The 21,532-nt window shown below is 39.4% G+C and overlaps 2 protein-coding genes across 2 annotated transcripts in view; one reads left to right on the forward strand and one right to left on the reverse strand.

Annotated features, from left to right (window-relative positions):
• Positions 1-3,531: 3,531 nt before the first annotated feature.
• Positions 3,532-12,987, reverse strand: dpp7 (dipeptidyl-peptidase 7). Its single transcript, XM_074669848.1, has 13 exons — positions 12,836-12,987; positions 12,543-12,669; positions 12,329-12,468; positions 11,585-11,748; positions 9,007-9,142; positions 8,793-8,874; positions 8,549-8,715; positions 8,378-8,438; positions 6,564-6,682; positions 5,109-5,265; positions 4,800-4,864; positions 4,648-4,718; positions 3,532-4,549 (listed from the first exon to the last, which is right to left on the reverse strand). The coding sequence occupies exons 1-13, from the start codon at positions 12,920-12,922 to the stop codon at positions 4,438-4,440; spliced, it is 1,488 nt and encodes a 495-aa protein (XP_074525949.1). The 5' UTR covers positions 12,923-12,987; the 3' UTR covers positions 3,532-4,437.
• The window catches only part of noxa1 (NADPH oxidase activator 1), a 42,018-nt gene continuing 25,128 nt past the window's right edge, over positions 4,643-21,532 (forward strand). The window contains exons 1-2 of the mRNA XM_074669847.1: positions 4,643-4,754; positions 16,231-16,393. The gene's annotated coding sequence lies outside the window, so the exon portion shown is untranslated. The remainder of the gene's footprint in view (positions 4,755-16,230; positions 16,394-21,532) is intronic.

Below are 21,532 nucleotides of genomic sequence, written 5' to 3' on the forward strand. Positions count from 1 at the left end.
CAGCAGAAGTCCATATAATGGTAGCCATAGGGCATACAGCGCCGCCCCTAAAACTGCATATACCAATATTCCATCATGGTCTGCTCCGGGTTAGTCCTCTGCTGCAGTCTGTGTCACTCCAGACAGCGCTGTGTGGCTGTAATGACCTCTGAACTGGCGAAGAAGATTGTTTGCCCCCACCCTCTCCGCGCATGCGCAGTACTCTCTGGAGAGCTGACTCCACCTTCTCCTTTCTTTGGGCTCGTCATCTCTTAACTCTGGTTTGAAACTGTAATGACACCCATCATGTTCAAAGTTCTCCACCACAACATCTTCGTCAGATAGATATTCGTCCATTTTACACAAAGCTGGAAGAAGAAAGTCGTCATGTAGCCTGCCGTCTTCCCCTGAAACAATGAGCCACACTGCGCATGTGCGGAGGGGCAAACGTAAACAAAGTCTTCATCAGGTCAGAGGTCATTACAGCCACACAGCGCTGTCTGGAGTGACACAGACTGCAGCAGAGGACTAACCCGGAGCGACCATGAGTTTTTGGAAGATTAATGTAGTTTTAGGAGCGGCGCTGTATGCCCTATGGCTACCATTATATGGACTTCGGCTGCTCGATTTTGGATCCAAATATCTCTTGAAGCAACCCAAACATTATCGTTTTTACCTTATTGTGTCTCTTCCTGAAATTTATCCTCACTCTTTTGACTTTATTCAAGCATCAGTCAATCTTTATTTAAAAAGTGCCCGACATCAAGACACGATAAAGAGTCTGATCTCAACTTAACCCACCATGAGCAGAGACCTTTGCAGCATCTAGTAAGTACTGGTAACACCGCGGAGGACAAACTTCATTTAACAGACAGAAACCTTGAACAGAGCCAGACTCAGGTCAGAGAGGCGTCTGCTGAGACCCTGTTAGGGTTGGAGTGAGATCAAGATAACAGGAAGTGGACAAAGTCTGTAGTTTGGTGTTTTTGTAATGATAATGATGGTGAGACTGTTAATAGTTGAAGCAGCTGGAGTCCGGCAGGTCCACAGCAGCAGACCGGCAACGAAACTAGAGAGCTCAGGGACTCCAAGAAAGATACGTGGTCTGTAGCTTTATTCATAGACATTTATCAAAAAGGAAAGTTTGCAGCTTACTCTTAAAATTAAAAGTGTCTGCCTCCTGGACCCTGAAAACTGAAGGCTCCACCTCCCAGACTACTTTTAGGTACAACTGTCAGGCTATTAAGATAATTTTCCCTTAATCTAAATTCTGTTCCTTATTCTGGGGGTTTCAGCTTTTTTTCACGATTTTAATCTCAAGTTTCACTCAATTTCAACAAAATTCATAAATTCCAGACTAAATCTCAACATTTCCACTTTTTCAAAAACATTTCAGCTTGTAGAGTTTGTTGTAAGATCAGGTTGTTTGTCCAGAGCTTGAATCACATTCTCATATTTTTTTGTGCTTTTATATTTGAAGTTATGTTTCACACCTTTAGATTTGATCATACTCCCTTATCTTATTGAAATTTTAATAACAAAAGCAACTAAATGCAAAAACCCTCTGCTCTAACTACCATAAATGTTGGGAGGGAAACTATCTCTTTGTTGGACTCCTGAAGTCTTGCCTTTTCCCACATGACCTGAACACATCATCAGTATTTCACCTGGAGCTCAGGTGCTCTACATTTTGTTGCCCAGCAGCAGTTTTTCCTCTAAAATGTGAAGCTTTGTATTTTTCTGAGGAGCGCTTTTGCTCTTTTCTCTGAATGTTCCACTTCTTTCTTCTTCTGTGGTTTTCCTCGGTGAGGTGTAGCGTACATTCGTTTCTCCTATCAGTGATGAATTGTGTGATTTGAAAGTTGATTTGGTGTAATATATTAATTTGTAGTATAAATATGTAAAGGTTTAACTTTAGTTTCCTCCCGTAGCAGCAGCTTCGGAGCAGCTGTCGTCATTCCTGTAAATATCCTGAGCTCACTCGACTTTTGGTTGCTGCTTTTAAAAACCTGCATCAGTTTTTTATTCAGACCAAACCTGTAAATACTTTTTCCTTGGTGTTGTCTCACTCGTGCCTTTACTGTTGCTTCAGACAACATTCAAAAAGACAACTGTTACCTTTCATTTCCTTTCTATTTCAGCTGTTTCAGTATTTGCACAGGAATCTGATGTGATGTAATGTGGACGCCCATTCCAGCAAAGAAATGTGGAAAATATGACGCGTGAAGGTAACATCTAGAGATAAAGAATTGTGAAAACAACCAAAAAAAAGTTGCAAAAAACATTATGAGTCAAAATTATAAATACATGTCAAATCTGAAGAAAAGGTTAGAATTTTAAGGTTAGGAAAAGCTGAAAATATGAGCTAAAACGTCAAAGTTGTGAGTAAGCATGTCAGAAATGGAAATGAGCTTAAAGTCAAAATATGAGTTAAAATGTAAAATTATGAGATAATGAATTTCTGAAATGGAGATAAAAAGATCTAGTCCTTCTCAGAAATTTCTTATCTTATTTTATCAAATTGACTCACGCCATAAAGATGATATTCTGACGTTTTCTTACATCCCAGATCAGTTTGGAGCTGGTTCGCGCTGCAGGAATGGGCCTCCATGATGTAAAATTAGTATTTTACCCTTTTGTTCAGTGAAAAAATGTGAGCGATATTTTTCTGTCAGTCCTTAAAGTGATACTCCGGGATGGAACAAGTTGGGTCCTATCACAAGGTTTAGGGCAGAAATTACCCCTACAGCAGTGTTTTTGTGCAGCAGAAGCCCAGGGCGCTCACACCAAACACCCCCTCCCTGCTCCTCTGCCTGTTTCCTCTGCACTCAGACGGGGCCATATTTTACTTGACCAAAAACACAAAGAAACAGACTCCCACCGAAAAAATCTGATATCGGTCTGCATTCACACTTTATCTCACCTCGTTGCCAGCTGTGGCTCTGCAGTGGAGGTAGCGCCGTTTTACGACACGATGAGAACTAGAGCCTTATTTAGTGGTGTTTTTGTGTGAAAGTAACGCGCTGAAAATTCTCTAAGTAAAGCGTGAATGCAGACAGATATCAGATTTTTTCGGTGGGAGTCCGTTTATTTGTGTTTTTGGTCAAGTAAAATATGGCCCCGACTGAGTGCAGAGGAAACCTGCAGAGGAGCAGGGCGGGGGTGTTTGGTGCGAGTGCTCTGGGCTTCTGCTGCACAAAATCACTGCTGTAGGGGTAATTTCTGCCCTAAACCTTGTGATAGGACCCAACTTGTTCCATCCCAGAGTATCACCTTAAGAGCGAGCGTTAGCTTTACGTAATACCAACCTCTCCCAGTGTGTGTTTGAACCCCTGTGTCTAAGGGCTCTGTGTGATCCCTCCCTGGATGTAATCCAGCATCATCCCCGAGCCAAAGACGCTGAGAATCAATCGCCCTGCTGTTCGTGCTGTTCGGGATTTTAAGAAACGAAAGCCATTTTTCCAAAGCCGCCTTTTTCAGGAGAAAAAAAACAACCAAGAAGTATTTCAGATCTTTTTGATAAGACTTTAAGCAGTATGGGTTCATATTTAGGATTGAAGTCATTGAGGATGCAGAGAGAGATTTTCCCCGTAATGTTCCTTATCACCAGAAGTTCATTTAAAGTAGCACTGCTCGGTTACATGTCACAACACTCTTTACATGGACCCTAAAACAGAGAAACTCTGCTGTAGTGAAGGCTTCATGTCTCATCACGGCGAGTGAAGGGCTGACACTCAAACAGCCGGTGCTGTCGTGTGAGGGGGAACCTGTTAGTCATCTGTTTACAGGAGGGATGGGAACCAAAACAGACTTTTCCAGGTCTCCACTTTGGGAACATGCACTGCCATTGCCAACAAATAAAGTTAGAGATTAAGTTACTTGATTGGTCAGAGAGTCATGATGGTCAAACCACAGAGGGTCAGTGTTTTCAGCTGTTTATCTTTTTCATTTCAACGGTTCAAAAACATGCATTATGAATTGTTTACGTCACCTGGTGTACATGAAACGCTGGATTGGCTTTTTGTAAAATAAAACATTGTACAAATAAAGAGATTTTATTGAAACGTGTTAATCATTGAGTCAAATAAAAACAGTCTGCATTCATCTAACATGATGTTACACAGTGACCCTACACACCCCTGGACATGATGGGACGACCCAAACTGCAGCTTTTAAAAAAAGGGCAAGTCAGAAAAAAAAAATCCCTGGAGCTTTTAATAATTTGTTTTAATTTGCCTAAGTTCTTATTTTCTCTTTCAGAACACTAACACACGCAGAAAGCAAATAAAATCATAACAAAATGACAAAGTTCTCTCAATTTCCTCTCCAGGTGAAAGGTCGCACAAAAAAAATCATTCTGCAGCTGAACACGTTACAGTGAAGCTGAATCCTGCTGCAGTGATCTCATGACGTAAAGTGACGTAATGTTTTTCAACAGAAGTCGTACGACAAACTGCTCTAAGGCGACTTTCTTAATCTGATCCTGGCGTTGTCCACCCACTGTGCGATGAGGTCTGCTTCAGTCCTCCTGGCGATGATGACTGACACTGGATCTGCATCGTTGGACCCCCTGAAGGAGGAGAAGAAAAAGAAGGATGTTTGTGTGTGTGTGTTTCTCCTGAGAGCGTTCAGAGGAGGATCTGAAGATGGAGTGTGTCGAGCTTGTACCTCAGATCCAGGTGATGAGCGCCTCCTGAAATGTTGAGAGCTACGAGCGACGGGCTGATGGACTGGCGTACCTGAGGAGCAGAGGCGTGAATGAATCTCTGTCAGAGGTGAGCTCTGGGTTTACTCAGGTGTGACTGTGTGTGGTCTCTTACCCCTCCGTTCGCCCAAGGGTCCAGGTTTCCATTGGAGAAAATGATGTTGCTGGTTGAGGAAAGATCTGAAAACAGGATACAGGGTCAAATGTCTGCTTCATGAGACCATAATCTGATCAAAAATGAACAGCAGGGTCATTTCTCACAAACTATCATACAAGCAGACTCCAGCTGGGTGTTTCCAACGCAGCAGGTCGATACTATCACTTTTTGTCTTCAAAGGCTATATCAACTTCTCACCAGCCACTCAGAAACCCATTAAAATATGTAAAGCACAGAAAGTGTGTGTGTGTTTATCTCCATGCTCACCGTCACCAAAGTACTGAGTTTTGAGCCAGTCTGGTCGGGGCACCACTCCCCAGCGTCTGAAGCAGTACTGCTCTCTGTCGCTCTCGCTGAACCTCAGAGGAGGAAACATGTCGGTCACGTTGTTGCTGTCGTAGCAAAGACTGATCTCTGTGCACGCCTGTGAACGCAGCACGAGGGCAGTGAGGAGGGCACACAGTATAAAGACAGGGTGATATGATGTGATGTAATAGAATAATATATCATATCAATACGATAGGTTAAGGAACTGACATCGACAAAAATAGATCATAGTAGATGAAAAAAATGAAAGCAACCAAAGAAAAGAGCAAAAACTGGGAAATACAGGACAAAAGAAAGAATCATTAAGATAGAAAGAGGAATATAAACAGAAAATGAAATATTATAAAATAAAGGAAGAGAACAGAACTCTGCACAGCAAGACAGTATGGAACAGAAAAAGAAGAACAACAAATATGAGAGAAAAGAAAAGAAGAGAGAAGAGGAAAAATAGACCAGGACAGCAAAAGAAAAGAAGAAGGTATTGAGATGAAAGAATAGCAGAATAGAAAAAAAAATGATAAAAAGATTAAAGAAAAGACTCGGAAAGGAAAGGCTCGGAAAGGAAAGGAAAGGAAAGGAAAAAAAAGGAAAGGAAAGGAAGGAAAGGAAAGGAAAGGAAAGGCTCGGAAAGGCTCGGAAAGGCTCGGATCGGAAAGGCAAGGCAAGGCAAGGAAAGGAAAGGAAAGGAAAGGAAAGGAAAGGAAAGGAAAGGAAAGGAAAGGAAGGAAAGGAAAGGAAAGGAAAGGAAGGAAGGAAAGGAAAGGAAAGGAAAGGAAAGGAAAGGAAAGGCAAGGCAAGGAAAGGAAAGGAAAGGAAAGGAAACGAGAAGGAGAAGGAATTGACAAGAAAAGAAAAGGACCAGGCAGAAAGAAAGAAAAAGGAAGGGATAAATGCAGGAGATCCAAGTGGGAAACAAGAGGGACGACTAAAAGAAAACAAAGGAGAAAAGAAGAAAACAGAAATGAGAAAACAGAATGAAATCAGTCTTTATTGTAAGTCTGGATGTTTCTCTGGGTAAGATTTTACATGGTGGTTCAAACTTTAGTCCTGCTATCAAAACCTTTCCTGTTTTTTAAATCGTGTTGACTCAATATCAGTTTGGCTCATATTATACTGAAATTTCTCTTCTGATTTTATGGTTCTGATGTTTAATCTCCAGAGCTGAGAGAAGAAGAAAATAAGAAGTCAAACTTTGATCTGAACGATTACCCTGAAGGAATTCTTCATAGACTGCTTCCTGTTTGTTTCACAGCTGACACATAAAAACACAGATCATGAAGAAATATGTTCAAAATGCTTCATTATTACAGACCTGAAGACACCGGGGCTGGATTTTAACACACATACTAACACACTCGCACAGGTGTTTGTGTGTGTGACATGCTGAAGGAGTACCTGGTAGTCCCAGGACAGACTGTCGTAGCCCAGTCCACAGCCGGTGGGATCAGCACACTCCATGAACAGACCGTACAGGTCCAAACACGTCAGTGTGCCCGTGGTGTTGTACACAATTCCTTCAGGACAGAAACACGAGACCAGTGTTAGAAAAGAACTTCTTAAATAGGTCTTTATAAATGGTTTTTTAATAAGACTGCAGATAAAAGAAAAAAAAAGTAACTTCAATTAAAAATAATCCGCTAATAAGAGGACAAATAGTAACTTAATTTAAAAAGTTTTAGGGTCCTCTTCCAACTAGTGAGGACCCTAAAAATATTTGTTACTGAGAGGACATACAGGACTAAGTGCTTGGTTACTGAAAGGTAAAGTAAAGTGTTACACTGCCCTCTAGTGGCTGACAGCATTAACTACATCCAGCCTCGGGTTGAGGACAGTATGGCTGTTTTCCAAACCGCCTACTACATGTGAATGTAGTATGTAGTAGGCAGTACATACTACTTACTGCTTTTGCATGTTGCATGATGTATGACTGTTCTGTTGGTCTGTTTTGTAGTATACTACTCTGGTTTTAAGTTTCAAAAGCGGAGCTATAGATGATTTTTTTTTTCTTTTCATTTCTTTGGCCTATATTATAAATGTACAAAACAATCATGGGGATATCTCAGCATTTTAGTTTTTTTGTTAATCAAATCACAGCAGAATCATCAAACTTGATTTCTAATCTTACACATAAAGTTTTGTCGTTTACCAAAAATAAATCTGAAAAGAGATTATTCTGCCCCTGCTCTCCTATGGCAGATATATCAGCTTCTCCAAGAAAACTCAGATTCAGATGCTTCTGGTTGAAGTTTTACCCCCAAAAAACGCTGTAAAACTGCACACACAAAGAAATAAATACCAGTGTGACAGAAGAGATTTAAATTCCAACTCATATAACCTGTTTTAAGTCTCTTCAAGTATAAAAAAAACAATATGGCGCTAGCTCGATGCTAATGTACATAGCGAGTTACATAGACATGCTAATGGTTAGCATATATCGACCCTTGCTTACATCTTAACAAATACCCAACTTTCATCACAGTACTATTTCATACAAACTTCAAGAAATAACAGAACACGTCTTCTTAAAGTAAAAAAAAAACCTTCAGACAATTTTTTTTTCTTTTTTTTTCCAACGGTGAGAAAAAAGGAAAGCGTGTAGAGCAATGGCTGACCTCAGAGCAAGCTTAAGTTTCTAAATAAACTCAAAACGTGCAGTAACCACTTTTAGACACCAGATATCTCCCTTCTATTATCAACATTTTACAGACAACGCAGGGATTTTTATTTTTTACAGCTGATGGAAAAACCACTTCTATATAATCCACATATGGTTTAAAAAGTGAATTAGCGGTTTATATGAGCTAATGAATATGTAGAAGTTAACAACTCTTTTACAACTAGTCGTGACAAGATTTACTGGTGTCTCTTTCTCATCTCCTCACTTCTGTCTCACAGTCTAACATTAGTGTTGTGTTCTAGTTAAAATGCAGACTCATTCGAGTAGATAGCCGTAATTCCTCAAAACCTGCCACCTGCACAAAAAGCGTCAGCGCTGTGCATTGTGGGAAACATTATGCCAGGTAGTCTGGTCTGTTGCATACTGAGAAATTTTCCTGGATCAGTAGGCCATCTGTGGATTTTTGGCATACTGCAGATTTTGGAAGTTTTTGCATACTGAATACTACAAACTGAATTTCTGCCAAAATAGTAGGCACTGCTAGTGTAGTAGGCAGTTTGGAAAACAGCCTGTGTGAGCTCAGTGTGTGTACCTGCAGTGTTCCTGAGGTTAGCCAGCACGTCAGATCCTTTCAGCATGGTCTCACAGGCCACCTGAAACACACAATCATACCTTTATCTATTTTTTTGAGGTGTATTTATGCTTTTTGCAAATGCACATAATGCATCACATGACCTGAGCAGATTGTCAGTGTCTGGCTCACCTTGACGGGGTTGGCGGGCATCTTGCCCATGAAGTAGGTGCTGTAGGGGTAATCGAGCATGGCCATGAGGGTGAAGGCATTCCTCAGCAGCATGTACAGCTGCTTGATGTCCTGTTCAGATGTTGGAGCCTTACAGAGCAGGAACTCAGACTGGATGTGACTGAAAACTGGACAAAAACACATCAGCTGGAGAATACTCCAACGTTACAGGGTTTAGCAGCACAGGAGAAACGCAGTCCAGTACCTCGGTTATCTGCCAGCTCTTTCAGCTCATGGAAAGCTTTCCTCACAGCTCTCGTACATTCAGGGGCCACTTTCTCAAAATCCTTAAAAAGCAAAACATGTTTCAGGTCAGCAGGCTTTGCATCATAAGGCCTTACAAAGATCCCATCTGAAGCTGAAATGACTAAATGAGCACACGCTGCTGGGAGATAAAAATAAGCCCCTCAAGCACTCACAGCTGTAACGTCTCTGAAGAACTGAGCAGAATCTCCCATCCCCGCTGTCGACCTGATGGGGGCGCTGGCAGCCAGAGCTCCAGTCACGATGTTGGGGTACTTCAGCCTCATGTAGACTGACAGCATCCCACCATAGCTGAAAAAAGAGAGTTCATTACACAGGGCAGGAAACTCAGAATGAAATCTCTCCAAGAAATCACCAACTGGGGTTTGTTTAGATGAAGGAAATATTCTTTATTTTAAAAATGTTTCAACTAAACTCACTTTTCAAAGTTACACAAGGAAATATAGACAGATGCCATGCAGCTGTGTGAATGTGACATTCTTATTAACACCATAGATCCACTGGCCAACAGGGGGCACCAAAGTCAACACTAACCCAAAGTTAAAAAGCTGCATGAGTTGTTTCCTTCTGCATCATTAAATCCTGAACAGACGCACACAGCCTGTTTAATCCACTTAATCCTAATCCCACTTAGTTTATAATTGAACAGGCATAAATATAAAAAGGAATCTATCAGAAAACAAATACACAGACCAAACTGTAATTTAACTTTCCTTTTTTAAACATTTGAACAAGTTCGGACTTAAACCCTTTAAAATGAACTGAATGCCTCCAGGAAGATTAGAGTAATTTAAGGATTTAGTGAAAAACTCAGATTAATACTGAGCATGATGATGGTCATGTGACATCGTCACAGGATACCACAAGTCAGTTATTTAAAGTCTTTAACAGGCAGCTGAATAATCAGACATCCTGTTACAGGTCTTACAGAGTTTGACGCTCCGTGGTTTGATCTGCTCATGTGTCTTCAGAATGGAAAATCTAAATATTTATCACTCTGAAGGTAGATTTATGTGTCACAACAGCAGAAGTAGAAAAACATGTGCAAGTTGAAGCTGAACTTTGACTGCAGGGAACTTCCTATAGAAAAAATGTGACCATTTCAATCTAAAGCAAGAAGTCTAATTTTTTTAACCTGACAGCGCTGTGACATGTTAGTAGAGATGGTTTCAATAAATACTGATGAAGAGTACCGGCCAAAAGTGAAGAAACAAAGAATGACTCCTGGCTTTGAATTTAGATCTTTAAGATAAAACACAAAAATCGAAAAGTTTAAGTTGGTGGTTTCTTTTTAAATTAAAAAAACTTAAATGTCAACTGTAACTTCACATTAAGTAAAATTAGAAAATGAGAGATGTTTATGTTTGAACAACAAGTGTTATATACAGACTATAAAACAGTAAATCTAGACCTGATAATGTCGTGTTATCATGTTCTTGTTTCTAATCTTTTACCTTCTGTTAATAACATTTTTTATCATGTAACAGTAGGGATGGGTACTTTTCACACCTAAAATGATACAGTATGAACCACAGACTGTTAAAAAAATGGACCCATCTCACTCGGCTCAAAGTGAGGGTGCTACAAAAACTGCTCCCCCTGGTGGCTGGTTGCAGTATAGGTCAAAAAATCAGTCTCGCCAGTCATTCCAAATGGGCTGTGGTCAAACTTAAAAAAAATAATACAGCTTGTAAAAATGTTTCTCAGATTTCATTTTGCTGTCATATATTCAGGTCCTTTTTTTCTGAAAAGTTTAGTTTTCATTAGTTATTAGAGGTTAAAAACAAGGTTTTAAGTCACTTTTAACAATGACTGACAGCTGCTGTTCTTGTGTATTTTTTTCAGGGATCATAAAATATGTCAGGAGGTAGAGTCAAGAAGTGATTAGACTCTGAAAAGAAAAAAATAATTATTATTTTTGTCACCCAGCTCCACTCAGATTCTCCCAGAATCCCTCACAGTCTCTACTGCGCAGACTCTAGCTGCATAACTGCTTCAGTGGCTGCGCCTGTGATGGGGGAATTTTGGCTTCAAAACCGTAGCACGATAACAGGTGGAGCCACGCTGTCCATTCTATATACAGTCTATAGTATCAACGCATGGTACCTGGCAATCAATAGTGGTACTCAAAGGTACCTTTTTTGTACTTTTGTGAGTGATTATGCGGTAAGAAATATTGTTTTGTTGAATAATAAATACAAACTAATATATCTATTTCTCAAAATTTAAACTTGCAGTGCTGTGTTCATGTTGGTACTTAGTACTACTGACAGAATTCCAATAGTTCCAATAAAAGTACCAGATTCAGTACCCATCCCTTTGTAACAGGCTGCAGAGTACTGCAGAACCACTTAAAAAAGGGGCAAATCTACAAACCTGCATTTGATCAATATCATAACATCTACTGAAAAACACACAACATAAGACATGGAAATAAATACAACTCAATGTAAAACCAAGCAAATCAAGAACTACATGAAAATTAATTTCAGACAGAAGTTTGACTCAGATCCGTCATAGAAAATAAAGTTGAAAATATAGATAACTATAGATATATTTACTACTTCCTGTCTTCTCCTTCACACCTGTCCCACAAATTAGATGTGTGCAACTCCCTCTTCTCTTTACTGTGTGTACTGAGTGTAGAACAAACATCTGTCTCATAGACTGCCTGATGAAACAAAGAAGTCTGACTGCTCCATAAGTTTGAGACAGGGGTGGAGTGGACCGTACCTGCCCCCGAACACGATGACAGGACACTCAGCTGCTCCCAGCTGCTTCCTCAGCTCCGTGAGCATGACAGCGTAGTCGGCCAGCGCCTGCTCCACCGTCAGCAGGCCGATCTGAGGGATGAGGAACGAGTCTTTGCCGAATGGCAGAGATTTGCCATAAAACCTCTGCAGGGGGGAGAAGAAGACAAAGGGTTAACACGTAAAAAAAACAAAACAGATCAAGTATTTCTGATTAAACATACGGGATACAACCAAGAAATCTACTGACCAGACAAGAGTTCAAAACAAAATAATGTTTAGAGCTGAAATACTTATTTATTCACCTGCCAATTCACCAAAACAAACTTATAACCCCAAAGTCCCCTTGTGCATCATTTCAACAGGTAATAAATCAGTAAAATGATGAGCACGCTGACAGTCAATAACTCTTTCTTGATCCTGAGGCTACTATTTTAACTAATACTACTTAAGTGCTAAAGATCCTGTGCTCATTTCCACACTGTTGTCACCTGACAGCCCTCTGTGAGGATGTTTGTTTGTTTGTTAAGGTGACAGTGTGTTTTATGCAAGAAAGAAGAAACTGAGAATCTTAGGAGTCAAAATGAGCTGACAGTATGAGTCAAACTTTGACCATTCAGTTCCTTTTTTTGTCACATGATGTGCAAACTTCACCCTCTCGTTCTTGCATGATAAGCAAAGTGTCCATTCAGACAGTCAGTCATATGGGACTGGTTTAAAGTCTTACATGTTCAGCAAATACAACCAGAGCTCTCTGCTGTGCAGCCAGCTCTGTGATGAACCCAGAGTTCAGTGCAAACTCCCAGATGTCTCCCTCATTGCCGGTGTAGAAGAAGATAGGGCCGTAGCCTTTCTTCCAGAAGTTATCTAAAGAAAGAAAAACAGTATGAGTCTGGAGGTTTTTATTTGAGCCATGTGAACAGTGTTATTCCCTGTGTCACCTATGAGGAGGTATCTCTGGTTGAAGGTCCCGTTGCCCATGCTGTTGAAGTTGAAGTGGTCCAGAGTCTGTGTGAAGAACAGCTCCGTGATTTTGGGCTCCCTATTCTTCTCATGGTGCTTTCTAGACTGTGGAAAAGATTTAAAAAAAAAAACACAATTAAAAAGTCATAAAATTGTTCTTTGTGTCGACGCGTTTGAAGTCCGTCACGAGAGGAACAGCACGGGAGATTTAACCGAAGTTGTACCCGAGCACCTTTCTGAGACCCTAAGAGAGAAAAGCTGAGAGTGTTACCTGAAAGTGACTGTACGGAAGCCCCTGCAGCTCCTCCACACACAGCACGACCACTGACACCGCGAAAAAAGACCATATTTTACTCATGTTTCAGGATTACCTTACAAGACCATTCACACGGCTCCCTTCACTGACTCTGACTCCAATGCGCATGCGCTCTCTCCACGTGACGCCTGACCTGTGTTTTCATTTATGATGCGTTCAGGAACTCCTCGGAAGACCCACGATCAACACTAACATGTCCTCTTTTACTTTCCAAAGTTCTATGCAGCATTTCTCAGTTGAAAAACACATTTTGGGGACCAAATAGTTCAAATTAAGCCTAGAAAAAGTTTTTTTTCAGTGAAAATAAACTGCTGTAATGCTATCAACTTTTGACAACATTAAAATGATGTTGCACACGCTGGAGATATAGGGGAGACTGGGGACAGTTGCAACAAGGGACAGTTGCAACAAGCCTTATTTCTCCAATCAGAAACATGCTAGAGTGATGACACTCACACTGCACATGCTCAGTTAGACCCTCTACCCACCAAGACAAGAGAGGCCATATTGAGCATCTGGTCCTGCTTCTATCAAGTAAAGTTGTTTTGGAGGTATGAAAGTAGCTTTTTTCATGAGCTGTTTTTTTGTCATACTGTCCTGACCTTATGTATGAATGAATCCAAACCTATCTAGTTTGAATCACTGTTTGTTGAATATTAAATGACATGGTGAGCATGTGTCAATGTCAATGTGGCTAGCTAGCACATGGTGTTTTGTCATGACTGGTACCATGGGGGCAGTTGCAACTGTTGCAACTGTCCCCATGCTATTAGGTTAGTCATATTAGAAGAGACCACACAAACATATTTTTTAAGAGTTTTAGTTCAAAATAGGCAAAATTAATATATTTTATTGCTCATGGTGAACAGAACAGGCAATTATATGGAGAAACTAACACTAATGATAAACATAATAACTTCCCAAATAACTTGTTAAGCAAAAATTAGCACTTAGTTATTATTGTATGTTGTACGTGTCATATAAACTTGTCATTTGGTGAATGAATCATCTAAATAGAGAAATTGTAAAAATGATTAAAAAAATAGAAATTATTCCATTCTTTTTGTCCCAAAATGCAATATTGAGTTTTTGTAGCTTCAGTAATATCTGCACATTGACTCAAGGTAGGCCCATGTTTTTAACAAAACAAAACTAATTAAATACCTTAAAGCTGTACAGAAAAGAAATTTGAATTTGAGCCCACTCTGGGTCATAACATTACTATTTGTCCTATTTAAACAAAACACTGAGGATAATTAGTGAAAAATTAACATTTTTTTTATATGTTGCAACCGTCCTTGATCTGTGTTGCAACTGTCCCCAGGTTTGGGGTCAGTTGCAACATCTGAATTCCTCTATTCAAATTAATAGTGTGATTAATATGTTATATGAAGCCATCTTTAAATGGTATGGGCATTGAGCAGACAGATGTAGGTTTAAAATGTAAAGATTTGGTGAGACTAGTCCAAATATTCTCTGAGTAACTGAGAGTAATGTAAAAAGTGTTGCAACTGTCCCCAGTCTCCTACTTAAAAGATGCAATTCAGATCAGACAACAGAACTATTTTGTTAACCCTCCTATTATCCTCATTCATTACTCACACATTTTACCCTCAGGGTCAATCTGACCCCAGGGATATTTGCCCCCAGAAAATGATTTACAGAAAATAGTTTTTGTCTTTGTTTTTGTGTCTGGAACTTTGTTTATTTGTTGAATACATAAATAACCCCTTGATAATGACACCTTGACCTGTCTTCTAGCGCCACCATCAGGTCAAACTTATCAATCAGAAATAATTTATCTTGAAAAGTTTTTATCCAAATCTTCTCAAATGTACTAACAACATTAATGACCACAAGAGTATGAACCCTATTGGTTTTGGTGATGATATGACCTTCCCTGCAGCGCCACCATCAGGTCAAACTTTTAGTTTTAGATTTCGTGTATCTTTCAAATCTTTCATCCAAATCTTTTCTGATTGGGGTGCACATTCATGACTCTCACAGAATGAACCATATTGATTGATGTTGGTAAACCCACCCCACCCCCCCTCTTTACTCTCATAAACATTTTTATTTACTTATTTTATATATATATGTATATACACACATACACACCCTCAATCACTACTTGTGAAGTAAACACACTTTTTCAAAACAGTCTTTATTTGACAAACATCTTAAACACAAAATCTGACGAATTATATTACTTCAAAAATGTACATACATTTAAAATAGGATTGGTAGAGTTAGGCTGATTAAGGCTGTTTTACAGATTTTTACCTTTAGGAACATATTTATTTCTATTTTTATTTGTAAAGTGATATTTTTGAGTCTTAAGTTTTGTTCTAAATTATTTTAATTCTGCATTTTGTTGATGTTTTAAACAGGACAAAAACATTAATTTATAAAATGTGCTTTTCGAAATGTAACATAATGTGCATTAAAACTTGCCTATGTATGGTTTCATAACATGACACTTCATTCACAACAAAACATGCATGTTTTGTGTCTTTGTCTAACACTTGTTACAGCTTTTCCTGGTGAGTAATGCAAGGACAGGAAAGCCACCATCTTCGTAGAGCAACCAGTCTGTGTCTGGTTAAACTTACGTACAACCACTCAATCAGAGCGTCAAGGAACCAGCTCAGACATGAGGACTGAAGGCTGAGGGAGCTAGCTGACACTATTTACCTGCGGTCACAGTTTACATTTCAGTTTTTTATCTCTTAGAGATTAGCTTCAGAATTTAGAATCTCCACTTCTGATTTTAAAAAAAGTGTGACTTTATTTCTGCTGCCTACACATACGCTTTGAAGCAGAGTTTCTGTGGTTGAAGAGGCCTCAGGACAGTTATACCCCACTTTAACTCTAAAACATCACTTGCCCTGCAGCTTTTCCTTGTTTCTAGCTCCACGGCTTTATTATTTTTGTGCCAAACAGAGCGTATGACTTCATGATCTACTGGAAAGCTGTCATTTCCCCCTTAACTTCCTTCTCTGGAGTCTTCCTGGTAAGGTAGGGTCAAAGGTCACTGAGGAGATCCCATTTACAGCTCTTTGGTATTCCTGTCTTGTTATGGGAAGAGATCAACCACAGTGTTAGCGTAGTCTGATGACTGGCTATAAACAGTACAGACAACGCAGAGCAGCTCCCACCTGTATAATCCACCTGTTCAATGCTGAATTGAAGCAGGAGATGTGATCTCAATTCTGTCAGGTCAAACAGGTTTGATAAACTCTGAGTGACTCATGTGTGTGTGTGTGTGTGTGTGTGTGTGTGTGTGTGTGTGTGTGTGTGTGTGTGTGTGTGTGTGTTGTAATTGTTCGAGGTACGTGCTTCCCTGGCAGGTGTGTGAGTGCTATCTGGGGAATGTGGATGGAGGACTTCCTTGTAGCAGCAGGGTGGAGACTCCTGAGGAGGACAGTTTCTTTGGGCCTGACTTCCCTGTCGGCTCAGAGACACAGCAGACATTCACGGAGCGCTCACCTGGCTGTCACTCAGGAGCAGAAGGTAAGACGTCTGAATGAAGAGCGTCTTTAATAATTCTGTGTGGATAGATCAGATTGTATGAGCTGAAGGGATGCATTCCACTTAAACAAGGAAGTATTCCAGGAAAATATGTCACTGATGAACAAAGTTAGCTTCTTTTCTTTAACTCATTTCAGCTTGTCTTTTCTTTAAGTTTCTTCTTATTTCTTCACAGTTAACAGGTTTAGTTTGATGTGATTCCTCACCTCTCCATTCACCTGTCTCTCTTAACTCTCTCCCTTTTTCCTCTCTGAAAATGTTTGCTTAACAACCTTTTTATGTTTATTAATGAAATCCAACCCCCATTATTTTTCTTTCACTTTTTTCATTTCGATTAACAGATTAAGTTTCACAATTTTGTTTTCAGCTGCCAAGAACTGAGGTCAACTGATTTTACCAAACCAATCAATCAATCAATCAATCAATCAATCAATCAATCAATCAATCAATCAATCAATCAATCAATCAATCAATATTTATTTATAGAGCCCTTTACAGAACCAAAGAGGCCCCCAAAGTGCTTTACAGTAGAGGTTCAGGATAAAAGGAACGATACATAAAAAATGCAAGGGGGGGAGTGTGCATAAGGGTGCATAAAAGCCATAAGGAAGAGATAAAACAAGTTAAAAACTAAAAAGAGCACGGTACTTAAAAGCCTCAGTCAGGGTTAAAAGCCATTCTAAAAAGGTGGGTTTTAAGTTGAGATTTAAAAAGACCAAAGTCTGTGGTGGTGCGGATGTCTGGGGGCATTTCCCACTAACCCCACATTCAAACCCATGGTGAACAATGGCTCAGGATACGTCAGGTCTGCAATTACAGTTTTCCCATTACTGTCTGTGGATGTGTGTGCATGTTTACATGTATTTTAATGGATTAAATGTCTGCACATTTCTTGTATAACATACTGAAAGGTTGGATCAGACAATTGAAGTCAATTTTTTGTGTGGTCCAACACCTGTTATAGCTCTCCATCTCATTAAACAGCACTTTAAGTGCTAATGAGCACTCTTTGTATTTGTCATTTAAATACTTTCAAATATTTAAAAATAATGAGTTACTACCTAAATCCCATTTTTTTTGTTTGTTTGTTTGTTTTTGTTGTTGTTGTTGTTGTTTTAACTTATTTTCTTTAAGAGATCCAATTTTTCATCATTTTTAAAATATGAATATGATGAACTGTAAGATTAAACTGGAACAGTGATCCACACAAATTCCGCAAAAAATAAAAAAAAAGAAAAGAAACTCCAAAATTTAATTTTTATGTTAAAACCAGAGAACTTAAAGATGCTGTAAGGAGGATCTGTTTTAATTGGACTGCAGCGCCACCTTTTGGCCTGGAGTCTCACACACACTGTCGTAAAATTGTGACTTTTAACCAAGTGTGTGTTTGTTTTGGAAAAAAAAATTCTTTGTTCAAGTCAACTTTTTACTAGATACAACAGGACAAGATATAGTATCTATCAGTACAGTTACACAGAAGTGTTGTTTGAGATAGAATAGAATAGAAAATACTTTATTTATCCCCGAGGGGAAATTCAGGAGTCACAGCAGCATTGAAGAAAACAAAAGTAAGAAAGAGTATAGAAAGTGAAAAAAAAGTCCATAAGAAAATAGATGACGACATCCCGTCCACCACTCGTCCACCACTCTCCAGCCCAGCCAGTCTCCACCTCCACAGGGTCCAGGACTGAGCCTCCCCAGAAGTCTGTTCAGTCTCTGTCTCCTGGATCCTGTCTGCTCACAGCAGGCGAAGCTCCTCCAATGTGGCGCCGGCGTCCGATGTCAGCTCCGTCAGCCACGTCCGTGAACAGCACGATGCCGCTGGGCTAGCACAGCTAGCTCGTCCATCCCCCGGGGCTAGGTCCCACGTTCCCAACAACGATGGATGGAAGGAAAGGTCCACGTCGTCACCTCCCAGCTCACATCTGAGAACCAGCACGTCGTCCTCACCTCCTCCTCCTCAGCTCGAGGGAAATCATCAAGCCCTACACTAGTTAGCATTGACATGCTACAGGCTGCTAACAGCTAATTTCGCATGTAAACAATGCAGTCATGGTTACATGTAGGATCTCCAGACAAACACAGGAGAAAAGTAGTAAAAAATATCGCCGAAGCCACAAAAAGTTTGGTGTCCATGACCGACAATGAACCATACAAAGTGATGATCCACTCCAAATACAAAGATTACGAAAAAGAGACAAAAAAATGACAAGAAACGGACAAAGACGAGAGAGCTGCTGCAACAGGCAGCTACTTGGGTAGCGCCTAGCAACGAAAAAAAAAAAAAAAAGATGGGGCAACAAGCAAATGTAAGCTTGTACCATAGTTTAGTAGCCGGCTATATTTAGCTCTACTGGCAACCCGGTGCTCTGAGACATGTCTGTAACATGTAATGTTAGTGAATCCTGGTTATGTCCTGCCAGTCATCTACCAATCAGAGCTAACGTAACCTCACTCTTCATTTTATTGATAGACTCTCAAGTTTGAACAGACCACAGCAGAATAACTGCTGACTGTGGACATTAGCACTAACAGTTTAGCTCCTGTGTTAGCCTTTAGCTCTAGCTGTATCTCTCTCCTGTTTATCTTTCTTCTGCTCTTTGGTTCTTTTTTTGTCTGACAGGCTTATCAGGCATACATTTAGAGGGGAGACTTTTTCAAGATCACTGAAAAACTCCTCAGCCCTGTTATTGATACACTGTAAACAATTGTCCTGTAAATTAACAGTAAAATACTGGCAGCAGTGGTTCCAGTATCTTACCGTTAATTTTACGGTTGGCCTACTGTTATATACTTTACGGTATATTACTGTAATAATATCAACAGTAATATGCCGTAATTCAGCACATGAATTACAGTACATTACTGTCTTTTCTTGATTTTTACAGTAGACTGTGGGCAGCAGGGTTTCCAGTATATTACCGTTTTATACAGCTTTTTACTGTAAGATTAATATACCGTTTATTACTGTTAATAATAAAACACTGTATATTGCTGGATTTACAGTGCACAATACTGCTTTTACATTAACAAAACTTCACCATAATCCCAAAGAAAACACCATGAAGTAATTTTTGTAAAAAAAAAAAAAAAAAAAAAGATAGCATTAGCAAATAAGCAAATATAAAATGATATTCTGTACAACATACTGAATGAGTCAGTTAACTTAAATGCAGCAGTAAAAAAATCCATGGAAAAGAAGAGACTTGAAAATATCTTATTTGCAACATTTATTTGAAAACCCAACTTTTTTTATATGTATTTTTTCTGCATTTCGTGCCTTTATTGATACAACAGAGATCTGAGTCCTCTAAGAATAGAAAATAATCACCATAAACAATTTTTTCTGCAGTGCTATACAACTTAAATACCCATCTTTTTGCAGTAGAAAGGAGAACACGTCACAGAAAAAAACAAAAACAAAAAAACATGGGAAATGAGGCTGCATTGGTGTGCAGTGCCTAGGTGACCTCACTAACCTAGCCTAAATGAAATCCCACTCGAGGTCCATCAGGTTCTTCAGAAGAGTGGACACATGGCGGTCCACGGTGGCGGACTTCTTTTGAACGATTTTCCCTGTCTTCTTGGAGACAGTCTTGCCCTGGCTGGCCTTGGTCCCTTTTTCCGGGTTGATACCCATGAAGGGCCTGAAAAGCACACAATAGTCTGACATTAGATGTCATAGTCTGCTACTATCCATAACAGGGATGGAGCCTTCGTTACTGTCATTAGTAACACCTGGGTTTAGCCTGCAATTTCATGTAAAAATGGGTGCTGTGAAAACTGTTTGTTAGACAATAAAAGCCTTACCTTTGAATGAATTCAAGAGTACAGGCAGCCTCATCCTGGTACTGCAGACTGCAGATGTAGTAAATTAGAAACAGAGCAGCAAGCCCCGTCACAAATGTTGGCTGGATGCCCTCACACAAGACATGACCCTCAAGGCTGATCATCCAACGTCCAGCACTCACACGCTCTGTTCCACCTGAAACGTGAAGTTAGAGTTATTTCAGAAAGAATCCCTGATGTGTGGTTAACGTAACACAACTCTGTCTTTGCTTACATCAGTACATTAAATCAGGCAACAAACAGGCAACATAAGTTACCATGCAATGTTCATAAACTGTAACGTTACACAGTTTGTAACAGACAAGTTGTTGGTCACTACATGTCAGTACTTCTTTAACTTATGATCCAAAAGTTTTAGAGTTTAAACCTGCTCTACTAAATTTAGTATTTTGATGCCAGCTGCTGTTAGCTGTTACCACTTAAGTTATCCATTCATGTGATGCACAGAAGCATACAAAATACTCCAAAATCCCCAAAATATAATCACAATGATGTTTCTAGTTGCTAACCAACCAAAAAAAAAAACAAACAAACAAAAAAAAAAAACAGAAAAAGAATATGGCTAACTTTATTGAACTATTCAGAAATTTGTGTTACCTGCAAAATGATGATAGCAAGTTGCTAAACAAAACTGCTGTACTTTCCCGCAAGCTTACCAGTCACTCACAGTATAAGATTTATTTACAAAGTTTATTTGTAAATTTACTTCAATAGAAGTTCCTTTTAGAAAGCAAACATCCCCAGAAAAGATAAAAGGTATTTCAACTTACGTATTATGATGATGATAGAGGATCCTTGAAGTCAATCCAACAGAATAGAGTCCAGAAATGGCTTCTCGGCATGCACCTCTTGAAAAATACTGTATTGTACTGTATTTTTACAGTTTATTCAAAAATCACTCCCAGAATGCAATGCTATTAATGGTATGTTACAGTATTTTATGGGAAACAATAAAGTGCCAAGAAATTTTTCCCAGAATGCATTGTTTTATACAGTATATTACTGTTTTAAGGGGTAACGGTATGCTACTGTCAGAATTTCACCTTATTCTTACAGCATTTTGTTACAGTGTAGTTTAAAAGAACCATGAAAATAAATGAGAATATTCTAAAACCTTTCATTAAATGTGACTTTTAAAATAAGGTAACACTCTGATGTCATGCAGTACAACAGTTCTGCAATCCTTACCAAATAAAGATATATTATGAAATGACTTGCTCTTTTAAGTAAACATTTATGAAAACTGTGAGGAAGTATTCCATGATTCTAGCG

The sequence above is a fragment of the Halichoeres trimaculatus genome, unplaced genomic scaffold (assembly GCF_033239565.1).
Source record: "Halichoeres trimaculatus isolate MK-OKI-2021-1 unplaced genomic scaffold, fHalTri1.1 fHalTri1_scaffold_5, whole genome shotgun sequence".
NCBI lineage: Eukaryota > Metazoa > Chordata > Actinopteri > Labriformes > Labridae > Halichoeres > Halichoeres trimaculatus.

Excerpts from the sequence above, each read along its gene's own strand:
- dpp7 (XM_074669848.1), bottom strand. The coding sequence starts at position 12,922 with ATGAGTAAAATATGGTCTTTTTTCGCGGTGTCAGTGGTCGTGCTGTGT. Across the intron at positions 5,266-6,563 it reads GTCTGTCCTGGGACTACCAG|GCGTGCACAGAGATCAGTCT; the intron begins GTACTCCTTCAG and ends CTGCGTTCACAG. Across the intron at positions 4,865-5,108 it reads AACTCAGTACTTTGGTGACG|ATCTTTCCTCAACCAGCAAC; the intron begins GTGAGCATGGAG and ends TCCTGTTTTCAG.